The sequence below is a fragment of the Prenolepis imparis genome, unplaced genomic scaffold, assembly GCF_030444845.1.
Source record: "Prenolepis imparis isolate NDT839.2.m4 unplaced genomic scaffold, iyPreImpa1.0 SCAF_7, whole genome shotgun sequence".
Classification (NCBI taxonomy): Eukaryota; Metazoa; Arthropoda; class Insecta; order Hymenoptera; family Formicidae; genus Prenolepis; species Prenolepis imparis.
In genome coordinates this window covers 15,356,995-15,382,939 of record NW_028141165.1, presented here as the reverse complement: position 1 = coordinate 15,382,939, position 25,945 = coordinate 15,356,995, and the positions used below count along the sequence as shown (strand labels likewise).

Sequence of the window (25,945 nt, the reverse complement as noted above, 5' to 3'; positions counted from 1 at the left end):
TCGTAATTTTTGTCTGAAACAAAAAAACCAATTCATTTCTTTAATGTTATATTATTACCTTCTATTTAAAAATCTATCTAAAAAAATTAAAAGAAAAGCAAAAATTGAAAAACTTTTACAACTTTAAAAAAAGAAGTTACAATTTTCACGAAAAAATTGCGACTTTTCTTTACAAAAAAAATAATCTAATTTAACTTTTCTCAAAAATATTTTAGTTTAAATAGAAGATAATAATATAACATTAAAGAAATGAATTGGTTTTTTTGTTTCAGACAAAAATTACGATCGCTAGGTTGTACACAGTGAAAAATGGGCGGCACTATCAATATAGCTTTATTTTTTAAATAAAACTTCAATATTTTTTAATAAAAAAATAATTTTACATAATTTAAATGTATAATAACTGTGCCTAAAATTTGGAATTAATTGGTTTTATTTTAGCTGAGAAAAAAAATTCTAAAAATTATGTATTTTTCAGCCTCCTAAACCAGGTTCCCCCCTTAAAGAAAATTAAGATATAAACGATATAAACTTAATAAAATATAAACTAAAAAATGACAATTAAAATTTAAAAAAAGAAAATAATTTCATCTATGGAAATTTAGAAAAGTTTCATCCAAGAAGCGAAAAATCGCTGCAACTCTTTTCTTTTTAGTTTGAATGTTAAGACCAATGGTTAAACTTCAAAAATTATTTGAAAAAAAGTATCTCGGCTATAAAATTGAAAAAAATTCTCGAATTTCTATTTTGCACATTCTAACAATTCAGAATATAAACGTTGCTTATTTATGTAATTATATAATTTTTCATGCGCAGCGTGAGCCAGCTGATGGAGGCGATCGAGAGGGAATGCGGTGTAGTAGCGACGCATCAGGTGCTGCTTATGAGCGGAGGCGAGTGCCTGGAACCCACTGCACGCGTGTGCTCTTACTCGGCTGGAACCGACACGAATCCGATCTATCTGTTCAGCAAGGCTGCCATTGAGAATAGCCTTCCGCCCACGCCGAGTATAGATTACGGTTCTGGTGAGTAACAAAAAAAAATATTTTTTATTTTACAGCCCACGTGTCTCTCATTTGACGTATGTAGATAGGTTTACAATGATATGCTAACGCATAATTACGTAATTTTTACATTTATTATGACAGCCAAATTTTATTTTTGATGGTGACAGTAACAGGACCTCTTGGCGTTAAATTTTTTTATTACATTTAATTAATGTCACTCTTGATTCATATTATATTTTTATATAACAGTTGAACCTCGCTAGTTCGAAATTGAAAGAAAAAGAAAAATTCTTCGAATTGTAGAGGTTTTGACTTATAGAGTTTTTCGAAGTGTAGAGTTTATCGAGGTGTATAAGAATAATGGCGAAGAAAACGTCCACCGTGGTAAGGGATGGGCTACTGAAATAAAACAAATATGGCCGCCGCGAATATACAACAGCAACAGTTTAAGTATATGAAATCATAAAAAAATGAAATTCTTTTAATGAAAAAGATGTTGTCATTGCGGCTAAACACACTCTGTGATTACACAAAAGCTACGCCTTCATCAAGGAATATGATCGAAGGCCAGAATGTTATAAATTCCGGCATGATTATTATGTGCGGTGTAACTATGAAAAGTCAAGAAAAAATAGATTTATATTCCTTATGTCTACAAACAAGTATCTTGACATCAGAATCATTTTTTTCAGAGTAAATACCAGATAAATAACTCTTAATTAATGTTAGATGTACATTCGCGGCGGCCATTAATGATAGTTCACGCGACCACCACTAGTGTCGCATAGAATTTTTAAACCCCCAATTATTTCGTTTATTTAGCTACAACATAAAATTAATCTATGAAAATGATTGCAAATGTACATTAAAAGTATATTAAATTTAAGGATATTTTTTACAGTGTATATAATGTCAGATAAGTTCAAACAAACTTTTAATATGCAAAACATTAACAGTTTGTTTCGAATTACTGAGGCTTTGTTTGAAAATTCGAATTATAGAGGCTTTGTTTCTGAAGATTCGAATTACAGAGACTTCGTTTTCGAAAATTCGGATTACAGAGGTCAAACACCGCTCCAAAAATTTCGAGTTAATCTCGTATTTTTGTTCAATTTACAGAGATTTTCTCAAGGGAAACGAACATTGTTTTGATTTGTAGAGGTTTTCGAATTAGCGAGGTTCGAATTAACGAGGTTCGCCTGTATAGAACACTCTTTATCTGATTGTGAAATATATATTTCTGCATTGCGCATTTTATTAAATATAAATAATTATAATATTGAAACAATATTCTCTGTCAGTATTTCATAAAATTGAATTTTGTCGTAATAGAGAAGGAAACGATTATTGCTTTCTTTCAATAGAAATACATTTTTGCTTCCATGTGTACCGGTAATAATCCTTAATTTCTTAGAGTTGGACCTCGTAATATATGCGCCTATCTTATACTTTCTTTCATTCACTCTTCTTTGTGTTGTACCGTTAGATTACCGTATGTTCACGACTCGCTTTATTACTATCTTCGTGTTCTCTCTTTCTCTCCGATCGCGTGTATATATGTATCATAAAGACGCGAGGTATGATTTTAGCAACGTCGTATACTTTTTGCGATGAGTCGCGAGTTTCTAGACTGCTCGATCACAAAATAAACTCATGCGAATCCAATATATAGAGAACAGACACATTACATTATGCATCTGGTAGAATCTTCGCGAAGACTCGATCATTCGAGTTAGATCGCAGATGTTGTCACCGCGAGATTTCGACCCGCGCTGTTAACGAGCCTTGTAATCAACTGTCCGACCTGATTTTATTATTTACCGGTTATAATTATCCGGCTCTCCTTTCCGGTTGCGCGTGAGTAATAGCATCTCAGCAACGTGACACGACAAGAGAGCACCAAGTTCCCGTTGCGTAGAACACGAAACTAGGCCGGCTAACTAGGTAGATGGCGTAACGCTTTTCCGCGAATCGCAAAATTATATGCCACACTTGCCTAAATTACGGTGAGTCGAGTCGAGTCGAGAAAAATATTCATATAGCAGCTTCAATCCTGTCGATCATGCGCGCTCGAATTGCTATAAAATTGATATAAAACTTCTTCTCGTAGTTACCTTCCCGATATTATAAATGCGTTTCTGTCGAAAAACGGAGACATACAAGATAAGACGTGCAAAATAAAAAGTCTGTTGAATTATAGCAAACGCTCTTACAGTCGATTGAATTACATCAGACGAAGATAACACTAATTTACAAAAAAAAATTTTTTTTATTATTTTAAAACAGACAAGGTATTTCTTATAGATTTTTGGATGCTGAAAACTATGTCGCAAGCCAATTTTCACCAGCATGTCAGGTTTCGGAAATAATTGAAATTTAATATGCAAAATATGACTTTTGTGATATTTGAAATTTTTTTGTGAAAAAGGTTAACGTTATCTGGAAATTATGATCAGATGTCATGAAATCCGAGTTATTTTTACCGATCATTAAATCGAATTGATCCTAATTCTCGATCAGCTGATTCTCGTTGACAGGTGAAAAAATTGCATTTTTCGCAAAGTAATATTTTCTATTCCATAATATCGACTGCATCTTCGGGCATTATAATTATTGATTTTTCTCAAGATTGACTTTAATCAAAGTTTATTTCAAATAAAACGATACGATTTGTCTCTTTGTACATTATTAAATACATATTTCAATAGAAAACTGTTCCCATAAATTTACGGAATACTCGGATAGTATTGCTGAACGAATAGTCGTCGAAAAATAAATAGCAATAATAATATAATAGTATAATAGCAATAGTAAATGTTTGCATTGAGTTACATATAAGCAAGTATATAAATAGTAATATTAATGTCGTAATGTTATAACAATAATCGATATATCCTTGCACTTATCTCTCGTATTTACGTTACGTTTATGTTGTAAATATTATTGAAACACTTATCTGTTTCTGGTATCCATAAATAGGTCTCTATCCAATATACACGCATTTAACTGTAATTATTGGCTCGAACTATCATAACGCGATAATTTTTTTTTATAATTATATGGTATACAAGTTTCGTCCGCGATAAAGCTAAGAGAATTTTTATACAAATTATACTGATATTGTAAGGTGACATCGAATCAACAATGTCAAAAACAGTAATGTTTGATGAAATTTAGATGATTCAGAATCAACAACTTGGAACAGTCATATTCTATAATTCTCTCTATTTCTAAGTGTTAATGACTATTTAGATCAAATAAATTTTGTCAATAAATAAAAGAAAATTTTCAAGTATATGCATTTTGAATGCACACAATTATCCGAACTTTTTGCGGATAAACTTCCGAAAACCCCATACCTCCGATTTTTTTGAAACTACGTATACTTACGTATTTTGACGTGCTGATTACGAATATGATAGTGAAAATTGGCGCAACTTTCATTTTCATGGTGAAAACCATAAAAAATCGTCAAAAATTGACGTTTTTTGGATTTATTTTATCAAATACTGGAAAATTCAAAAGTATGTACAAACACAAGACCCAACCCATGTCCGCAGTACTGCGTAGAAGTCCCAATATATGGCCTCGCTTTGCGTGGAAAATTGCAAACCCATGTGGAATCGTATATGGGTACGACAATAAGGAGCCAGGGGCTCCGCCGGGCGGTGGAGGGGCACCGCCCCTCCCCCTGCACCCCTACCCCATTCAAAAACTAACCCAACCCATGTCCGCAGTACTGCGTAGAAGTCCCAATATATGGCCTCGCTTTGTGTGGAAAGTTGCAAACCCATATGGAATCGTATATGTACTGCCATGGAGGTAAGAAATAACAGGAGGGAGTGTAAAGCCTTTTAAGTAGGGGGGGTAACAACACCAAATGTGATTGGTTGGCCACAGTAATATGGCGTTTTGTATTTTTTTTATCTTATCTAACCTAACTGAACCAAGTAAGTGAGAAACATGTTTGGCGAATAAATCGGATCTCACATTAATTTTGTTTTAAAAGATATAAAAGTTATAAAATATTATAAAACAAAATGCCCATGCTACTAAATACATACAGATTCGCTTACAATAGGCTTGTTTTCTATTCCTGAACTGATGCAATAAGTTAGAATGAGACAATAAAGTATATTTTGTCTCACTCTAACTTATTGCACCAGTGTGCACAGTTCAGCCAGTGCAGGAATAGAAAACAAGCCTTATATGGTATAGCACAATATATATATTACTATTGTACATACAATATACCGGGTGTTAAATTTCAAACGTAACAGGTGGAATATCTCGTAAACAATGTATTTTAGAAAAAAATGTTTCCTACAAAAGTTGTAGGGTTTCGAGGGGGACATAACTTAGTAATATTCATATGACCTTGGGCGGCGTCTCCAAGATCAAGTGGAGGTAAGAATAAATATTTTAAATGGAAACCTATATTTTTTATTATAACATCTTTTTCTACTAATTAACTTGAACAACTTTTATCTGAAGCATTTTTTTATTTACCTTATATTTTTTAAGATATTCAAGAAAAACTTGGTAACTCTTCAGCTTACGATATTGAAGATCAAATAATGGAACAAAAGGACTCAAAAAAGAAAAAAGAAAATAATTAATGAAGCAAATAAGAAATAAACTTTATTCATAAATCTTCACATTTAAAAATAAAAGAATTTTTAGAAAGAGTATCGAAGTCAACCAAATTCTTTTTCTTAAAAAAAAAAAAATTCCATTAATCTAAGTGTTCAAAATGTTGTCCTCTTACATCTATGCAAGCTTGTAATTTTCGTTGGAAACCATTATGCACACTTTGTAATTCGTCTCTTGAAATTCTTCCGCACGCTTCGCGTATTCGTTCTATCATATTTTCTCTTGTAGTTGGAGGATTAACATAAGCAATTTTCCGGATTCTACCCCACAAATAATAATCTAGGCAAGTCAGATTAGGTGATCTGGGAGGCCAAGACACTGGACCTCCCCGACCTATCCATCGGTCAGGAAAAATAACATTCATGTGTTGTCTGACGATTACACTAAAGTGGCAAGGTGCTCCGTCAAGTTGCATCCACATGTTCTGTCGAAGGTTTAGAGGTAAATCTTCCAGAAGAGGAGGTAGTTCCTCAACCAGAAAGTTCAAAAAAATTCGTCCGTTAACGATATTATCGAAGAAAAATGGGCCGATAATTGTGTCACCAATGGCACACCACACATTCAACGACCATACATGTTGATGATCAATTTGTCTTAACCATCTAGGATTTTGGTCGCTCCAATAATGAAGATTATGACGATTCACATGGCCACTGTTATGAAATGTAGCTTCATCGCTCCACAATATTTTAGAAAAGAACATTTCATCTTCTTCATAGCGCTGTAAGGCCCATCGGCAAAATTCTAATCTTCTATTATAATCTTCCTGCGTTAATGCTTGGTGTAAGTGGATATGATATGGATGCTGGTTGACGACACAAAATATTCCAAACATTTACGTTGGATGTTCCAAGTTCCCGTGACAATTGTCGTGTACTGTAATGAGGGTTCACAGTAATTGCTGCTAAAACGTTTATTGTCATTACAAACTGGACGAGGCCGATTTATATTGCGATGAGCGGCAAAAATTCCGTGCTCTCCTGAACGATAAAATACACGAATGAAGACCATGGGAGATGGATAATGGAGCCTATTATAGTATCTTTGCCGGTAAACTCTAGCAGCTCCTCTAGCATTTCGTCTACATTCACCATAAATTAAAAGCATGTCACGATATTCCACATCAGTATAACGCACCATAACGGCAAGTGAAAAAAGAATAGAAAATGGAAACACAATTTACTCTAATGACCACATTAGTCGCACTACTGTAACTGATTTAAAAAGTTACACATTCCCACCTTCTTCCGTAAATATGAAAGTCCGTGGATTGGCGCTGACGATACAACAAAAAATGTAAACACACTGAGTGCTCAGTCTATCTGTTATGTGTTTTTTCTGATCGACTACAATACATCTGCTTGAAAGTCAAATGACAGAAGGAAAAGATTCAGAAAAGAAAAAATGCTTTATTAATAAATCTTTAAATAAAAAAGACAGAATTTTTACATAGAAAAACATGTTGAAAGAATTACCAAGTTTTTCTTGAATATCTTAAAAAATATTAGGTAAATAAAAAAATGCTTCAGATAAAAGTTGTTCAAGTTAATTAGTAGAAAAAGATGTTATAATAAAAAATATAGGTTTCCATTTAAAAAATTTATTCTTACCTCCACTTGATCTTGGAGACGCCGCCCAAGGTCATATGAATATTACTATGTTATGTCCCCCTCGAAACCCTACAACTTTTGTAGGTAACATTTTTTTCTAAAATGCATTGTTTACGAGATATTCCACCTGTTACGTTTGAAATTTAACACCCGGTATATATATATATATCATATTTATAAATATTATTTATGAATTTTTCCTTTTTTTGTGTGTGCTTTCATCACTATTTCAAATGTCGCGCTTCGATAAGCCACACCAATATGGCGCTTAGTGTTCCCCCCTTACGTCTGCTTGCCTGGCAAGGGGGATATATCCTCCCTCCTGTTATTTCTTACCTCCATGTGTACTGCAAAGTACATGCTAGATGGGAGGACAGATATAAGATTTAGAGTCCATCGTTTTTCTCGAAAACTATCACTCGTACGGCAAAAATGAATATGACATAAAATGCATATTTCAAAGAAATCTACAACTTTTGTTTGAAACATTTTTTGAATTTTCCAGTATTTGATAAAATAAATCCAAAAAACGTCAATTTTTGACGATTTTTTATGGTTTTCACCATGAAAATGAAAGTTGCGCCAATTTTCACTATCATATTCGTAATCAGCACGTCAAAATACGTAAGTATACGTAGTTTAAAAAAAATCGGAGGTATGGGCTTTTCGGAAGTACACCCCTTTTTGCTTTTGATTGCCTTTTACGTATTCTCATTTCGTACATCATATTTTTATTGTGAAATAACAATAAGCAACAATAAGCTTCATTCATTTTATATAATATTATACGCACGCGCGAAATTTTAATAAATTTAAAATATAATATTTAAAAAACATAAATAGCGCTTTTTCGCGACTTACTTAGCAGTATCCGCGGACTTGTGCCTTTATTAGAAAAATTATATAATAATATTGAATTAAACTTTACAAATTCTGAATCATTTTTTCTAATCGAGAAGTGAAAATAAAAATGTGCTATCGTTGGTAATATATTTCTGCGGAATATTATCTGTTCACAAAAAGTTATAACATTTCAAAATACACAAGCCAAGCAAATTTTAATACAAATATTGATAATATTAGTGCACGTGCGCTTTACCTTTATTTTTAAATTTTGAGCGGAGAAAGCAATTCGCAATCAATTTACAGAACTTGATTTAATATTAGATTTCCTATTAAGGTCAAAGTTAAGCAACAATCGCAACCTGTTACCGTGTGGCTTACCGTGACCTATTAGAAGCTATTACGTTTTTACTCTATATATATGCGTGCACAGAGAAAAAGGTTTCTTTAGATTTAATATATGTGTTTGTTTCACTTAGATTTGTTTCAATACTAAAACAATATTATACGAAACATTATTTTGTTAAATAAAAATTTAATAATTTCATTGTATTAAACCATATTGTTTGATAGAAAAAAACTCTTATTTGGAATAATGCTTTTCAACCAAATAATATTTGTTTGATGAAACAAAACATTTATTTGTATTAAAAATGCTGAAATGTGCTGCATTTAAATAACAACATTGTTTAATGTATAACATTATGTTTTTGTATTGAAACAAATGTAAGTGAAACAAATTGTCCTTTTCGATTACTCGGTCAGCTTTGAGTAATGGAAAAGAACAGACATGCATCTTGTGCACTAAAAAAAAAGATTGTTAACTTGACTAAACCGTTCAACTAAATTAGTATTTTGTTAATTGAACATATATTAGTATTTAAGTCAAATGCATTTTGTTAGATTTAATATGTTATATTTAATTTAAATATTTTTATATGTTCAATTAACAAAATATTATTTAGTTGAGCGATTTAATCAAGTTAATAATTTTTTTCAGTGTGCCACTGAAAAAATTATTTTTTTTACTGCAACCAAAATATTTAGTACACACATTTTGGTTGGCCGTATAAAATATTTTACTTATACTAACCATATTTATCATAAAGAAAACAAAATTCATTTAAATTAGCGCAACCAAATTATTTGCTTAATTTCTTTAGTTTTTTTTACAGATAAATTATTATCTTGAAAAAAAGTGTTTAATTATATTATAATTTATATATATATATATATGTATATATATATATGTATATACATAATATACCATTTGTAAAATTAAAAAGTTGTATATATGTATATGTATCTTCAACAACAGCACCAGTAGCACCAGTTCGCGTCCGATCACTAAAGTTAAGCAGCGTTGAGCATGGTTAGTACTTGGATGGGTGGTGGTGACCGCTTGGGAATTATAAAATATTAAAATAAAAAATTATTATCAAATTAATGATAAAATTGTTTGTGTAAAATAACTAAACATTTGAAGTAACATAATAAATTTTATAAATAAAATATGAATATTATTTAAAAAAAAAAATAAAATTGTTTGAAGTAAATAAAACAATTTTTTTAATTCAAGAAAAAATGACATTTTTTTTAAAAAACATTTTTATTTAAAGCAAATATATATATTATTTGGAAATCAAACAATCGCATTTGTTACTTCAAATATTAGTATGGTTGGACTATTTCAAGCATTATATTTCTTTGATTTCAATAAAATTTATTAAATCCGAAGAAACTTTTCTCTTTGTGTGTACGCCAAATGCATATAAAGTCGATATTATGCAACTAAAGGTTCGCCAGACTAACGCATGAAACAATTTTTCATTATTGGATTCTCAAGGAATTCTAGACAGATAAGATAAAGAAAAAAAAATATATATATATTATATGTATATCATCTTTTTCCGTGTCAGCGATATCGTTTTGTAAGTTCTTAAAGTTTCCGTGTTGATTTTCGTTAGTCAAAAGATAGAAAACTTTTTAATGAACACACAGCAATGGCATAATTGCGCATACATTTTCGAATATAAATACATAATGCGACAACGTTATCTCGGAAATGTTGCATACACGAATATATGTGCAATGCGTAAATATATACAGAGTGTTTCTAAATAAATGCGAAAAATTTTAGGAGATAATTCTTTGTCGAAAATTAAGGGGGGTTTTTCATATAAACATACTAGCTCCTGTATCCCTCCCTGAGGAGTTACACTTCTGCAAAGGAGGAAGTAAAAATTAGGTTTTTATTTTTTTTCTTGAAACCTATTGATTTTACGAAAAATTCAAAAAAAATATAAAATTTCTAAAGGAATCACAAGCTCTCTAACACATATTTTTAGACGATCACATTAAAAAATTTAATAGGTATTGTTAGTTTTAGCCCCTTATAACGATACGGGAAGATTTAAAAAATATTAGTAAATATCCTTTTTACTAGTGGAAAATATCCACCAAATTTCATTTTTTAACTTGTCCAAAATTTGAGAAAAAAAATTAAAAACCTAATTTTTACCTTCCCCTTTGGAGAAGTGTAACTTCCCAGGAAGGGATATAAGGAGAAGTATATGTTTATATGAAAAACTCCCCTTAATTTTCGACAAAGAATCATCTCCTAAAGTTTTTCCCACTTATTTAGACACAACCTGTATATCGCGTCTGCATCCTATAGATCGAAGATATCGCATACAGGATGATCTAAAAGAAATTCGAAGAATTATATTATGTATATTATGTAAGAATTATATTATTTACATAACATACACACAAATATCATTAGAATTACTTGCTTCTATTATATGTAAACTTTCGTTGAGATGTACTTTATAAAAATGCGAACAATGAAATGCAGTAGCATATGTACCTCAGGCCTATATAAGATCTTACATTGTTCTTACTACATTATATTTTTTGTTTGTTGTTAAACATTGACATTGTCAATGTCTCATTTGAGAGATTTTTTTGTTAACATTTTCTTGCTAGCAATTTTATAGGGAAAGAGAGAGAGAGAGAGAGAGAGAGAGAGAGAGAGAGAGATTTAAATTGAGAAAAAATTTTCCATACATAAAGTAATGAAGATCATCAGTGCAATAATCGATTTATGTTTCATTATATTCCAATTTTCATATCGTTCTCTCCGCGCTTTTTCACAATAATACTTATTGTCGCGAGTAATCTCTCGCGCGCGCGATTCAATTATCTTCTTCATAAAAGTTGAAGGAACGCCTCGATAAAGAGCAGCAGTTCATATATCCATGCAAGTTGATTATGACAAAGAAAAATATGTTTTTGTGAGAAACACATATTCCTCACACCACTTTTATTTTTGGTAGATTTTTAGCAAACTTTTCTTCATATTATTAATTTTTACTAATTGTAAGTACATAAGTACATAAGGAAATGGAAAATAATGAAGGAGCATATTTTGCAAGTATACTTATTTGGAAACGAAAAAATGTTTTTAAAAGAAAATATATGGGGCATTCCATACCAAAAACAACTTTTTTCCCCGACCATTTTTTATTTGCTTTATTTTTTAATGTTTTTGTATCTATTGAAAGTAACTTCCATGAATTTTTTTAGATTTTTATCTTTATCGATTTCCGAGTTACAAATTTTTTTTTTAAATTGATTTTAATAATTTTCGAAAATTTCAAATATTTATAACGAAGAAAAATAAAAATATTGTCATTAATAAGGTGGTTATTTTTTTTTGTCTAAAGAAAATTTCAATATTTTTAATTTTTTTAATATATTGGAATTTTTGTTTTTCCTGGCCCTTAAAACTCTTAAACACTTCAAACTAAGTGCCTGCTAATTTTGTTAATACTTATTTTTTAAATCGGAATGATGTAAAATACCAAAAAGTGCGATTTTTGAAAAAAATTGAAAAAATAAAAATAGTCTTAAAAAGTCGAAAATATTTGAATCACCTCTTCACCAATAGTTAAAAATTTTGTTTTCAAGTTTAAAATGATATACATTTTTTGAAAAAAATCGAAGGGGTCTCATTAAGGAAATAAAATAATTTTGGTTAAAATTGACTAAAACATACTATAAAATTTTTTCTTTTAAATTTTTTAAATATTTTTTTCGAAAAATACATTTAAAGACAAAAAAATGACCACCTTATTAATGACAATATTTTTATTTTTCTTCAAGTTATAAATATTTAAAATTTTCGGAAATTATATATATATATATTAAATTAAATTTTTTTTTAAAATGTGTAACTCGGAAATCGATAAAGATAAAAATCTAAAAAAATTCATGGAAACTACTTTCAATGGATAAAAACATAAAAAAAATGAAGCAAATCAAAAATGATCGGGGAATAAAGTCGTTGAATTGGTATAGAATGCCCCATATGTTAATGACTTTTTTTTAATTTTTTGCTTGAAAGACTTTAAAATAAAATATTTATTGCATCATGAAATATATGTATATTATTACATGCTTTCAGTACTTTTTGTCAATAAAAAAGATACATATGGTCAATGTATAAATGATAAGCAAATAGAATAATAATAATAATAATAGTATAATGATGAGCAAATAGAAGAGATAATTTAACTGTCACACACGAGAGAGATCAAAGAGCAAATTGAGTGCCTTTTCTTATGTTTCTAATACGTCGTAAATCGCAGTGTGCTAAAAAAAGAAATAAAAAAATGAACACGTATATAAAAAATAATTATCGCTTTTCATGGGTTATCGTAGATCGAGACTTGCAGATTCGATGAATTCCTGTTTATTAATTTATATTTTATATAATACGTTTTATACACGTGCTTTACGAATAAAAAAATCTCGGTAATCAATGTAACGATTACATCCGGCATACTTGTTCGCGATATCCATCGCGATGACGATTCAACTTTTGATAACATTGCGGCATCTTGTCGCTGATTATTCAATTGTGCATAATGATATTTTTTGCACTTGCAAATCAGTAGAGTCACTCGGACGGCGATCTAGAGATTGGGATCAGTCATAGATACATAACTATGTACATTATCATAGATAGAGTATGCCTGATAGAATATGTAAAATAAAATCTAAATGTGCTGATGTCAGGATGTCACAAACGCGTTGCGTCACAATTTTTTCTCCTATTCTATACCTTCTACTGCATCGTTTAATCTGTCGATTTTCCTCGACAGAACATTTTATTTGTGATTTCTCTCCTGTGACTTTTTACACGCGAATTATTCTCGTCCGTCTAAGAAGCATAATTTGCTTCTTATGTTAGTTAGATCCGAGAGAATGATGTAAGGTTGCTGAGCGATGTATATCATGTCGACCTTGATGTTTCATCGCGTGCCAAGATTACGCTCTTTGGCGAACTTGGTCGATCAATTATACACCTGCTACCCGATTCGATTCTCGATTCGGTACACAGTTTCCGTTTGATGGTGACCAAAACTCATCAAGCTTCGCGTTATTATTGCGTAAGAAAAATATATTTTTGGCTCTTATAATATATAATCAGTAATAAATTCAAACTTTAAACTCACAGCCGCTTGTACTTTACAGTTCCAATTGCATTTTACAAACTAGATATAACATGAATATCTCGATTTTACTTTATTCACGAACAGTTGACAAGTTGCGCGAGCCTTCATTAGACATTTTCGCGCGCTGATTCTCGCTTAAGTCTAATCTAAAGAAAAAGAAGAAAACCTCTTGAGGAATTGAAATTAAAATTGAGGTCACACACGGGACAAGCATATAACTTTCTTTAATTTACATCTTAGAAAGAATCTTAAAAAGAAATAGATCAAAACACAAAAAAAAAGGTTTACACACTTTATTACATATAAAGAATTTGTGTTTGCAATTTTCGCAAAAAAAAGTACTGCAATTTCTATATAATGTACAATATTTTGTACTAAATATATATTATTAAGTTTTATAATAAATTAGAAAAATTTGTTTAAATAGTACCACTTATAACTTCCATATATAGGCTGAACCAATAATTCTGTTCACCTGGAATATCTCCGTTATTTTTGGAGATACGAAAATATTGTAATTACGAAAGTCGTATGGTATCAAGAGAATCATAATATGCTAGTAATAATTTTTCTGTGCAAAAAATTATTAAGATAATATTATCGAAAAATAAGTATATTACGAGATTTTTCATATTTTTGTGTCAAAATGTATCAAAATTAAGCATAAAATATCTCTCCATTAATTTTTTTATTATTCCACTCGTAACAATTTTGTATGTCAAATATTTCGAGGAATCAATTTATGTAAGAAAATTGAAGTGGTTCCAATTAAGAAAGTAATGATGACTTCGAAATCTCAGAAATGCCTCCACCCACAGAAAAATTATTACTAGCATATTATGGCTCTCTTGAAGTTATACAACTTTCGTAATTACAATATTTTCGTATCTCTATAAAAATAACGAAAATATTCCAGATGGACAAAGTTGATCTACCCTCTGTATACAAGGTGTTTCCTAAGTAAATGTAAAAAACGACTTTTCTTTATAAAATAAGCCAAAAAATATCCTTCAATTTTTTTTTTTTTTTTTTTTTTTTTTACTTAGAAAACATCCTGTATATTAATTATAATTTACACATACATACGCAATATAAAAACCAAAAGCCAAGCACTCATCTTAATTCTTTGTTCACCAGATGTGGATCTTCAGTCCCAGATCGATGCTTCGTTGGCGATGCCGGCCACCTACCAGACCCTCTGTGCACGTGCCCATCTGGCTCAGCAATGTTGCGGCCTGGCACGAGAGCAGACGAGAATCTGCGAGAAGCTAGTTCACGATCAGCACCTTCAACAGCAGGGTTGGGCTGCGGTAGTTGCAAATCTCGAGGATATCACGCAAATGTTTCAGTCACGTGCTGAGCAGTTCCAACAAGCCTTTGTTCTGTATCTCGCGGAGAGGCAGCAACATATGGAGCTCCTTGACAAGTATGCTTTTTCTATCACATCTATTTCATTAATGCATAAATATCAAGAGTGAAGAGGTGGTAGAAACTTCTATTTTGTTCTTATAATATCCTTTGACTTATCAGTAATAACTAAAATATATACAATATACAATATATGTATGTATATAGATTCAACAACGTCACTGAATCCAACATATAGATCCTGTAAAAAGAATTTTTTTCAAAGATTGAGATGAATTCGTAGAAATAATTATTATTATTCTATTCACTTGTGTGTAGTTCCATAATTTGTCGCAATTAGTGCAAAATTTATGAGTCCGATATTTATTGTAATTATAATTGGCACAGTGGACAATGAGTGCTCTACAAATAAGTTGCAGAAAAAATGGATGGGGGTGGGGGAGGGAATGAATGAAAATTTAAATAACAATAAGACAAAGGAAGTTGGCGAATTTAGGGTGCGTAAAGTGAATTAATTTTTCTCAATGAGTTACAAGTTGATATAGCTAACGTAAGAATATACTTCTCTCAATTACTTGAATTACAATGGAATATAATTGCTATTGAATCCGCGTTTTAATTATCATCGCGCTTTGATTATCATGCTTAATTGTTTCATTGCTTCAATTACATTAATTATATTGCTAATGAATAATTAAATGTGATCAAGCCATTTTAATTTTATTTAAAAATATGGACGTCCAACTTTATCGCAATATATATATTTGCCAACATGTAGCCGAAAATATTGCTTAATACATGATAATCTACATTATATATATGATATCCTAATTTGTAAGAGCATATTCAGTTTTTAAATTCTTCGAAAATAAAATATTTAGATTTGCCTTCTAAAATCAGATATGTTTAGATTGATATATTTTCTATATACGTTTTATCAAGTGACAAAACAAATGTCAATTGTTTGTATTGCAGTTTTAGTGCCGATCTTGGTACTCTTGCGAAAATTCCTATTTTGCCGGCATTGAGAGCTCAAGCGGAGGGCCTGTTGAGTCCGGATGATCAACCCAGTCAATCGTCTGAACCTACGTCGGAGAGTCCCGGGGAAGTGCTCAGCTTGCTTCGATGGATTTCGGCGAAGGACAATCAGAGCAGTCTGGAGCAAGTGGCAGATCAATGTTCGCGTGGCTTAGAGCAGTTCGACGAACGATTGATGCAGGCTTTGAAAGCCGAAGTAAACGCGGCCATCGACAACGCCAACAAGCAAGATATGAAGGAAATCAAGGGTTTAGGCGAGAGGCTGTACGCTCTGGAACAGCTAATGGCGCAGACTAAGAAGCTCGTTCACGAACAGGGCGAATTGGCTCAAGGTTTCTTGCAGAATCAGAATCGGGCGAGCAACCTGGGCGATGCGAGCGTCCTGCCCGATCTTTGCACTTCCCATCGACGGCAATTGCTGGTCATGTTGCAGAATCATAACCAGTTGCGTGACATTCGTCGCAGATGCACCAAGGCGAAGGAGGAGCTCTCGGTGAATATCTATCATCGTCTCAAGTGGATCATGTACGTGGAAAACAAGATGGTGGAAGTGGGCAACAAGTTGATCATATATCACGAAAGCTTGAAGCGATTGAGAAGGCATTTGGAAGTGCTCCAGCAAATCCATTTGGCTCCGCAAATGTATATAAGCGCGGTGATCGAGGTGGTCAGAAGGCGCACATTCTCGCAAGCTTTTCTCGTATGGGCCAGCAATCTGGCTTGCCAGCTGTTGACTGTTCACAGCGAAGAGCTAGCGCGTAGACGAGAGTTTCAGAGCAAATTCAACGGTCACTTCTTGAATACCCTCTTCCCAGGTCTGGAGGACACGCCGCCGCCTTTCGCAACGCAGGCACCTTCCGTTTTTGACAACGGCTTACCCAAGGTAAAGTTAACTTAAGAGATTTCGTTAATTCTTACTGAAATATATATTCATTTGTATAGCTTATTTTTCTTAATGCTTGATTAAGCTAACTGCGGACGACATGGAGTCATTGAGATCTCAACTTCCGGATTTGGCACTTACCATCTCTACGCCAGATTTAAACAACATCACGCAATTCTTTTTATCTAAGAGCTTTACCGAAGGCACCACCGATGATATCAAAAAGGACGCTACGTCAGTGAGCATCGATATTTCAGCAAAGGAACAAGAGCGCGCTAGAGCGCCGATATTGTCTGACAGGTGAATCTTTGATAACTTTGATCGTTATGTCGCAGATGAAATACTTACATATTTATAGATTATGTATAAGTACCGAACGTCACGATTATGCCATGTTGATTTTCAGGGGTGACTTTGAATCCGAAACGGATACGGAGGAATTTGAAAAGATCAGTCAGGCCGGCGCTGACGCGACCAAGCCCGGCGCGTTCGACGGAGCGAAACAGAAGCGGCAGAAGCAATTGGAGGTTGGTGCTTCACGAAGCGTGTCCCCCGCTTCGTCGACCTCGACTAACGTCTCCCCGTTAAATTCGAAAGTCGCGGATCTGACGACGCGTTCGTCCACGTCAAGCGAACCCGGTTCATTCCAATTTCCCAGCCTGTCCGCCGCGAGCGAGCGCCCGATGCAGCTGAGTCCGCTGACCGAATGCGTGGAGAACGGCGCTGTCGACTCCTCCGTTTGTTTACTCCGTAACGACGTAACGAGTGGCCTATCAAACTATCGCGACACTCTACCACTCGAGGAGCAGCATTCCTTGAGTCCGAATCCCTCCTCCTTGCCACGGTCCTCCGTCATGTGCGACGACCAGCAGCATCATTATCATCATCCGTTGTCCGGTAGCGGTGGTAGCAGTCCCTCTGTCGGCGTAGGCGCTACCGATTTTATGGGTACCGAGTTTTACATGGACGAGTCTCTACCGAGCAGTCTCAGTGAGCATCCTGTCGACGGCCAGCACCAGGCTATCGTGTCCCTCCTTCAGGTACTGGACGACTTACAGCTCGCTAACAGACAACTCTCGTAGCCGTAAAACGTTCCATGAAGTACTTGTCTTCGTCCTTTATCATTACCTCTCACACCTTTAAAAAATTCTTTCTCTTTACCCTATTTCTGTTTCTATATTTCCTTCCTATATTCTGCATCAAGAATATCGGAAATATTCGATGTTCCGTTTACATAGATGTACATAGATGTATATAGATTTATACATAGATATGTGAACTCGTGTAGTTGATTTGCTTTTATTTATCATTTCCAAATATTATTGTAATAGTTATCTTTACATTTGTTAGTGAGCTATTGAAATGACCGACTGTATGCAATTTGATTCGTGAAACGTGGATATTGTGTTCCTTGTGTTCTGTCTCAAACTAATCGAATTAAATTTTATTAGCGCTTTCAACTGATTTCTCTGTATCGCTTGCACAAATATTAGATACGTGTGCGCCAAGTACAATGTATATATGTGTGTGTGTGTGTGTGTGTATGTATATATATATGTATATATACATATATATATATACATATATATATATATGTATATATATATGTATATATATATGTATATATATACATATATATATATACATATATATATATGTATATATATATGTATATATATATGTATATATATATGTATATATATACATATATATATATATACATATATATACATATATATATGTATGTACATATGTATGCGCGTGCATCTTGATTTTTTACAGGATAGCTGGCGTCGCACTCGTTTCCTGATTCCTTGATCCACACGTGATTCCTTCAAAATTCCATTAAATTCATCTACACGATCGCTTTCATAAAGATATTCGTTTTAAATTAAAATTATTGCAATTTTGCATATTATATACAAATCCAGTGGTTCAAAATTAAAGAAAAAGATGAATTGTTTCTCTTTCGAATGAATTTTTCTCGACTGTGTGTATGTGTGTGAACATGCAGAGTCGAGAATAATTTATTCTATAAAACGTGATCTTGGATGTGCTTATTGGAACATCTCCGATATTGATATTTCAGGAAAATCTCGGTAATACGCGCGAGGAAGTGGAAAGATTGCAATCCATTCTGAAGACTATGAAGGTAGTCGTATGCGAGGAATTGAGTTCCGTTCGGAACGAATTGACGATTCTGCGAGATCAGTCTAAAGAGGACAAGAACGGTCTCGCCGAGATGACGGAACGCGTGCGAGTTGCATTGTCTCTGTACTCCCGAGAGTGCGATCGACGTCTTCAGGAGCGCGAGCAGGAATTAACTCTCGAGCACGAGTTTGAGATAACGGATGTCAAGAAGATGATACAGAGTCACGAGGAAGAAATTTGTACGCTGAAAAATAATCTCCTGGATAAAGAGACGGAACTGACGGAGCACGAGCGATTGGTGGCCACGATGCGTCAGAAGCTGGAGGACGAGCAGATCGAGAGGGGGAACTTGCAGACCCGTCTACACCAGCAGCTCGAGGACTATTCGAGAATATTGGAGCAAGCGCGTATAGATAAGGAAGAGGCTGTGAAGAAGACGAATGATGAGAGATTCTTTGAGATTACCTCTCTCACGAATTCTTTGACGCAATGTCAGAAGCGAATTCAAGAATTGGAAGAGAACCTGATCGCTGCTCGCAACGATCAGGAGAGAATGGTGAAAGAGGTGACTGATAAATTTCAAATAGAATATAAGACGGAGTTGGAAACAATTCGAAGCCGCTTCAAACTAATGGCCGCCTCTACCATGGAAAGGAGTCCCAGCGATTCCAGTCTAGAAAGGATTGAGGTAATCAATCTGTCAATTTGTGCGTATGCTATTGTTATTGAAAATAAAGATGGAGAGAGATGTAAAAGATTATTATTTTGATTTTTTTTAGCGGACAGATCTTATTATCGAGCTGGCGAATCACGAAGCGATTCTAGAGCAAACGAAGGAAAATATGAAAGTAGAAAACGCCATGGCAGTTCGTATCGCTATAGAAAAGGAGAGAGCTGATTGCATGATGAAATTGGATAACGAATTAAAATTGGCAAAGAAAGTAGTTGAAGAGAAAAACAGGGAGATTGAGATGTACAGAATGAGAACAACCTCGTTGATTGAACAGGGTAAACGTTACAAGAATATGATAGATCGATTAATTGGAGAATTTGGATTGAAATCGGAGACGCGGCAAACGATGAAGGAGAAGGTATCGTATCAATATGCGTGAAGTGTAATCTAAAAGATGTTGAAAAATATAGGAAATTTATATATATATATATATATATATATATATATATACATACTATTCACGAAAAAAGATGAAAAAATAGTGTTTGGCATTTTCAATTCAAAATACCAATAAAATTAATTTACGCCTTTTTATTGCGTGTTTGTACATTTGTCTATTTCCATGAATGTGTATCCAAGTTTTTCAACACTTTAAATCATTTTGCATATTTTTAGATCGATTATATTATATCTTTATTTTTTTCTGTCATCTATGAAAACATAGGCGAAAAATCTTGAAACAGACAAAACGTGGCTGGAGAACAAAGAGACTGCAGAAAAAATGCGAAAGATTCTGGAACAAAGCAAAGATACTCTATACCCTCTAGAATCTGAAATATGCAAGGATTTAACCTATGATCGATTGGATGGCAGTCAAGTCGATCTGGAAGAAGTTTTCAAGGATCCAGAATCCGAGAAATACGAAGTCGAGGTCTCGGAATCAAAAAAAGTGCGACTGGAGGCTGATGATGACGATCTGGCTCGGCTATCGAGACGGCTTGAAATTTTAGAAAACGACAACAAGAGGTTGTCTTGCGAGTTGAATTCAATACGCGCGAGTAAAATGGCGGCCGAAGCGAAGGTGGAGGCATTAATGACGGATAAGATCTGTTTGGAAATCGAGTTACTGAAGGAACGAACCAAGAGAGAACTCGGTATCGACTCGTCATTGTTACCCTCCGAGACTCGCGACAGAGACATGAATGCATCGGTCGCGGTAGTTTCAGATTCTAGTGCAAGTCGAGATGCGGCCACCAGTCCGGAACCGAGTCGACGATCATCTTCCAAATCCATATGCTTCCATTCTTCCCTTCCCTCGTATATACATAAGAAGGTTGCGGAAAAAGTGGCCAAGATGGTGCAACAGGGTATCGTCACCATTACCAGTTGCAATCCAGGTGACGTGGTACTCATAGTCTGGGACACCGTACATGGCAATTATGCGGTGTATCAGGAATCCTCGACCCTTTATTTCCTGCATTCAGACTATGTTGACGCACTGGATATAGGGATAAACTCGAGCGGTTCCCGGAAATGCGTTCTCGCTGAAGTGATCGATAAGGAGTATTGTCACGCGAGAAAGGTAAGACCGCTATGAATTAATTAATGACAAGTTTCCAACTATATTATAATACGGAACTACAGTATATCCAGTAGCACAACTCTCTCGATTTTGTATTGGCCAAAACGGAGTGCGCATGCGCGAAATAAGTGAGTTGCTCAGTAACGTCATCTGAATTTTTCTCTCGCTTACTCTCTTGTTTTTACTTGTCCTTCTCTCTCTAACGCATTGATATATGTAGCAATAAATGGTTTCGTTTTGACCAACACAAAATCGGGAGAGTTGCGTTACTAGATATACTGTGGTATAATTGTCATGATAAGAAAAAAAAAACATCATGTTGCTTTATTTTTCAGCATGAAAATCGGTACCATGTCCCACGTGGCACGAAATTTTACAGAGTGCGCGCTAAACCGCGAGATGTACGCGCATTGACAGACGAAACGGTTTCGGGAATGTTGAAAAGTCAACTACCATAACTTTACCGTAACTTCAGAATCTAAATATGTCGAGAATCCTTTGATTCTTGCCTAGTACAAGCGCTGTGATCGAGGATTTGCGTCGACAGGTCACGTTTGATCATTATTACGAGACCCAGTTACCCGGAACGCAAATCCCGAACTTACGTCTCCGCAACCATCCGGAAACCTCTAGGCTAAAACCTGCCAGAGCCTCTAGACGCATCCTTGATATCGATGAACATTAGGGTGATGATGATCCTCGATCGAAAGAGGTATGTGCAAATTGGATAAACACTGGAAAAGAGATGGAAGGATGCGCCGGCGTTTTTTATTGTGATATAAGTAATTTTTAAACGAGTGAAACATATTTGCCGAATGCTGTGGGGTTAGCTGTGAAGCGTAACGATATTTGTATTCTTTGACTCTTTTCTTTTTCCATAAATGAGAAAACAAAAGGATGTGAATGCCGTCGACGATTATCTTTTTCAATAATTTGATAGGCTGACCAGTAGAATGAGAGAGAGAGAGAGAGAGAGAGAGAGAGAGAGAGAGAGAGAGAGAGAGAGAGAGAGAGAGAGAGAGAGAGAGAGAGAGAGAGAGAGAGAGAGAAAGAAAAGAGATTGTTTAACTTCAATATGTATGATGTATGATGTGAGAAGACGAAAACAAATCTCGAGCAACGTTCAGCTTTCCCTTGTCGCACTCCGATAATTACCTTTGCATTATACGAAACAAAAAGAAAAACGTAATTATAAGTTTTACAAAATCGATGTAGGAGAGAGAGAATGTGCGATTTATGTATTATAAATACATGTGTAATCGCATTAGGTAATTAATACATACATATGTATGGAACGTGTGTGTGTGTGTAAAATTATATATAAAAGTCACACATACACACACATCGTTGTACGAAAAGCGTGCAATATCGAATATCTCACAGGTCCTAAAGTGGGGCTAAAGTTTTGTAAGACGAAAATTGTGTCTCGCGACTGTGTTGTGCAATTTCGCAACTGTACCTATAATATGTTAGGGTATATTTATACAAAGAGATCGTGCTACGTCGACATTGTATATATGTTCCAACGATTCTTTTAACAATGTCTTGCGTAGTTTTCGTCGCGAGAGAATCGTCCTTTCACTTTTTCATATATTTTCAGATATAACTTCACTTTTTCACATTTCTTCTCCCTCTTCTCTCGTTAGTCTTCACTTTCGCAGTCCCTTATTAGCAAGTATCAACAAGTTTGAGAGATACGTAAAGTAAGCCAATGTTTCTATTGAAATAAACAAAGGCTGCACAGTATCGTTCCCAATTTACTTACTTTGTAAGAAGAAAAACGTTAGTTTTTAAGCAAAATGTGCCCGGATCGGAGAATCAAATTCCGAAAGAGAGGCATAACTCTACGTAGGACAAATTTTAAACACTGTACACATACGTATATGTATATATTATCTTTTTTCTATCATTTGACCGGTGTCCACGCGGGTGTATATATTCACCGCTTTTGCATAAAGAGTCCACTTGCAGAGGATTGCTCGTAAAAAAGCTCTTAGTTGTATTATTTTGTATCATTAAAAACATTGTTAGCTTTCTCTATCGTTTCTCGTGAAAAACGCGTAGACACTCATAGTAATACAGTACAATAGCTGTGATTGTTAGCTTCATGTTCTCACTTCTACTTAATTAAATTAAATAATTCTTCGCGATGTCAAGCGATGACGATTCGTTCTTCGTAAACAGGGATACAAGTGCATAAACGATATTCCTTTCCTTTTTTTCTATGAAAAGGAACGCAAAAAAAAAACTCTAATCCTTCAATCTTCGAAGAGCGATAATCATCGTTTGTTCGTGACGACGATTCAAATTGATGCAAATTCGAGAACGAGTTTGCAGGCGATTTGTAAAAAATATGCTGATACGTAAGATAAATTGTTCGATAGAATATTAAGTTATCTCTCTCGAGATAAGCTCTCGAGAGAATGACGTATTCGCTTTTAGCGAATATAACACAAAGTAGTAGCTGATATAATGTTACTCTTTCGTCTCCAATTCGCACGATTTTTAATACCGAGGATGGACAAAGCTTCCTTCCTTTCTCAGAAACATCGTTTCTCCTTTCACTATTTCATTATTTGTCGCCCGAAATCACATACGGAGAAAAAAAAAGACATCGAAATAAATACCGCCGTCATGAAGAAAAGAAAGATATGATGACAATAGTAATAACACATTTTACTGCCACCACGATGATAAAAAATTATAATTAAAATTAAAATTTTCGATCTTTGTATGTGATTTCCGCGTTAGTTTAGCTACTTAGGTTCCTACTAGACCAAACTTCTATGTAAATTTGATAGAAGCAGAAAAACTCGAAACTCCCCAAATACACAAGGCGCTCAAATGTCACATTACTTTGAACTCAGAGTTTTCGGTTAAACTTTCTCTCAGAGTGTTGAAAGGGTACTTTTTTTTTTTTTTTTTTTTTTTTTTTTTTTTTTTTTTTTTTTTTTTTTTTTTTAATCTATATTTACAGTATCAACGACGTGTTTATTAAAAATAAGTAACTAATAATTTATTGCGATATATTTGAAAATAAATAACGATTTTTATTGATATAAAGCCGAAAACAGAGGAAAAGAAGACAAGCAGATTGTATATATGCGACTCTATCATATTTTTAAATAGCGATAAATCAGCTAAGATTAAGCTAATAATCACATGTGCAGATTGACAAAGGGCAAAATTCTTCGAAAGGATACTCATTATTCTGAAAGGAAAGGAATCTGTTAAATATAGATGTATTTTCACGCGTGCGATATCGTGATTTTAATTTATATTCGACTTGCAGCTCGAGAAATGGCGCGAAAAACATTTAACTTCAACAGACCATCATCATTCGATTCATATCGTATTCATATGTTCTCGCTGAGAATCTCCTTCAAGCTCTATCTATGTGCAACTTTGATGTAACTTTTTTGCACCACGTGAAATATAAGATAAAGAGCGGCAGTGTTTTAAAAAGTTTAATCGATTAATTTTAATTTCTTGTCTTTGATTAAAGGATACTCCAACGAGATATAGGATATATAGTTTGTTGTACAAAATACTTTTTCAAAGAAAACGAAGAAAATGTGATTGTGCACAATTGCATTAGTTTTGCTAAGTTAGTCGGTTTCAATAATTATGATCTTATTTTGCTTTCATTAAATTAAGAACCTAAATATATTGAAGCAATGCGCCTGTGTATCATATAAGTGTATCATTTATCGAAATGTTTGTATGCTTGATTAGAGAACAATCAATTTTGCTTAATTGGATATTTGGAATTTGTATGTACTTACAATCAATATTGAATGACACTGATCAATATTGATTGACTTATTAAAAAACAAAAAAATAATCGAGTGTCCAAAGAGAAAGGTTTCTAAAATAAAAGAAATTGGCCATTATGAAGCTTAAAAATAAAAAAAAAAAACAAGTACGAGATAACGAAGACGTCGCTTTTATAACAATTCCAATTTTTAGATAAGAGATTTGGTTTTCTTATATGCCTAAATATATAGCGATAGAAGAAGGTCCTTGATTTGACTAAGAGGTTTTTAATGATTAAATTTGTAAGTTTAAAGGTGTTTTAAAATTATAAATTAAATTAAATTAAGTTATATTGTGCGCATATGTGAGTAAAAAAGAGAGAGAGAGAGAGAGAAAGAGAGAGATCGTGTATGTGTGTGTGTGTGTGTGTGTTGTATGTAAATAATGCAGGCGATTGTTTTATAAGTAAATTGTAAGGAAACACACACAAGAACATCGAGATCGGTTCAGTACTCTGCGTTGATACCATTAATAAATCAAAATTGATTTTCATTGCTATAAATTAGATTAAATTGGCGAAAAACTACGAATGATGTATGTTGCATAGTACTCTGCGTTGATACCACTGCTTTCGATAAAAATCGAAAGAACTGCAGAAGCGAGATCAACCACTGAGGCGGTCGTTTTCGATCAAATTGTAGGATCACATAATAATCATAACCGTGTACATAATACATTTTAGAAATTCGGCTGCTTTATTGCAAGTTTAGCAAACGTTATCCTGTCCTTTGCACGAATCTTGACGTCGAAGAGAATCGTCAAATTCCCATCAGAGTACTCTGCGTTGATACCACTGCTT

General features: G+C 33.7%; 1 protein-coding gene across 3 annotated transcripts; it reads left to right on the top strand.

Annotated features, from left to right (window-relative positions):
• Positions 1 to 778: 778 nt before the first annotated feature.
• Atg17 (autophagy-related 17) lies at positions 779 to 25,318 on the top strand. Of its 3 annotated transcripts, XR_014425674.1 has the most exons (10): positions 779 to 1,025; positions 14,773 to 15,061; positions 15,979 to 16,924; positions 17,010 to 17,224; positions 17,331 to 17,964; positions 19,014 to 19,763; positions 19,855 to 20,166; positions 20,473 to 21,330; positions 21,666 to 22,278; positions 22,323 to 25,318. XR_014425674.1 is itself a non-coding variant. In XM_083041453.1 (9 exons), the coding sequence occupies exons 1-9, from the start codon at positions 809 to 811 to the stop codon at positions 21,786 to 21,788; spliced, it is 4,344 nt and encodes a 1,447-aa protein (XP_082897579.1). In that variant the 5' UTR covers positions 779 to 808; the 3' UTR covers positions 21,789 to 25,318. The 3 variants fall into 3 exon arrangements, 2 of the variants coding, with proteins under 2 accessions (XP_082897579.1, XP_082897580.1); XM_083041453.1 differs by having other exon boundaries at positions 21,666 to 25,318; XM_083041454.1 differs by having other exon boundaries at positions 780 to 1,025; positions 17,331 to 17,451; positions 21,666 to 25,318.
• Positions 25,319 to 25,945: the final 627 nt, after the last annotated feature.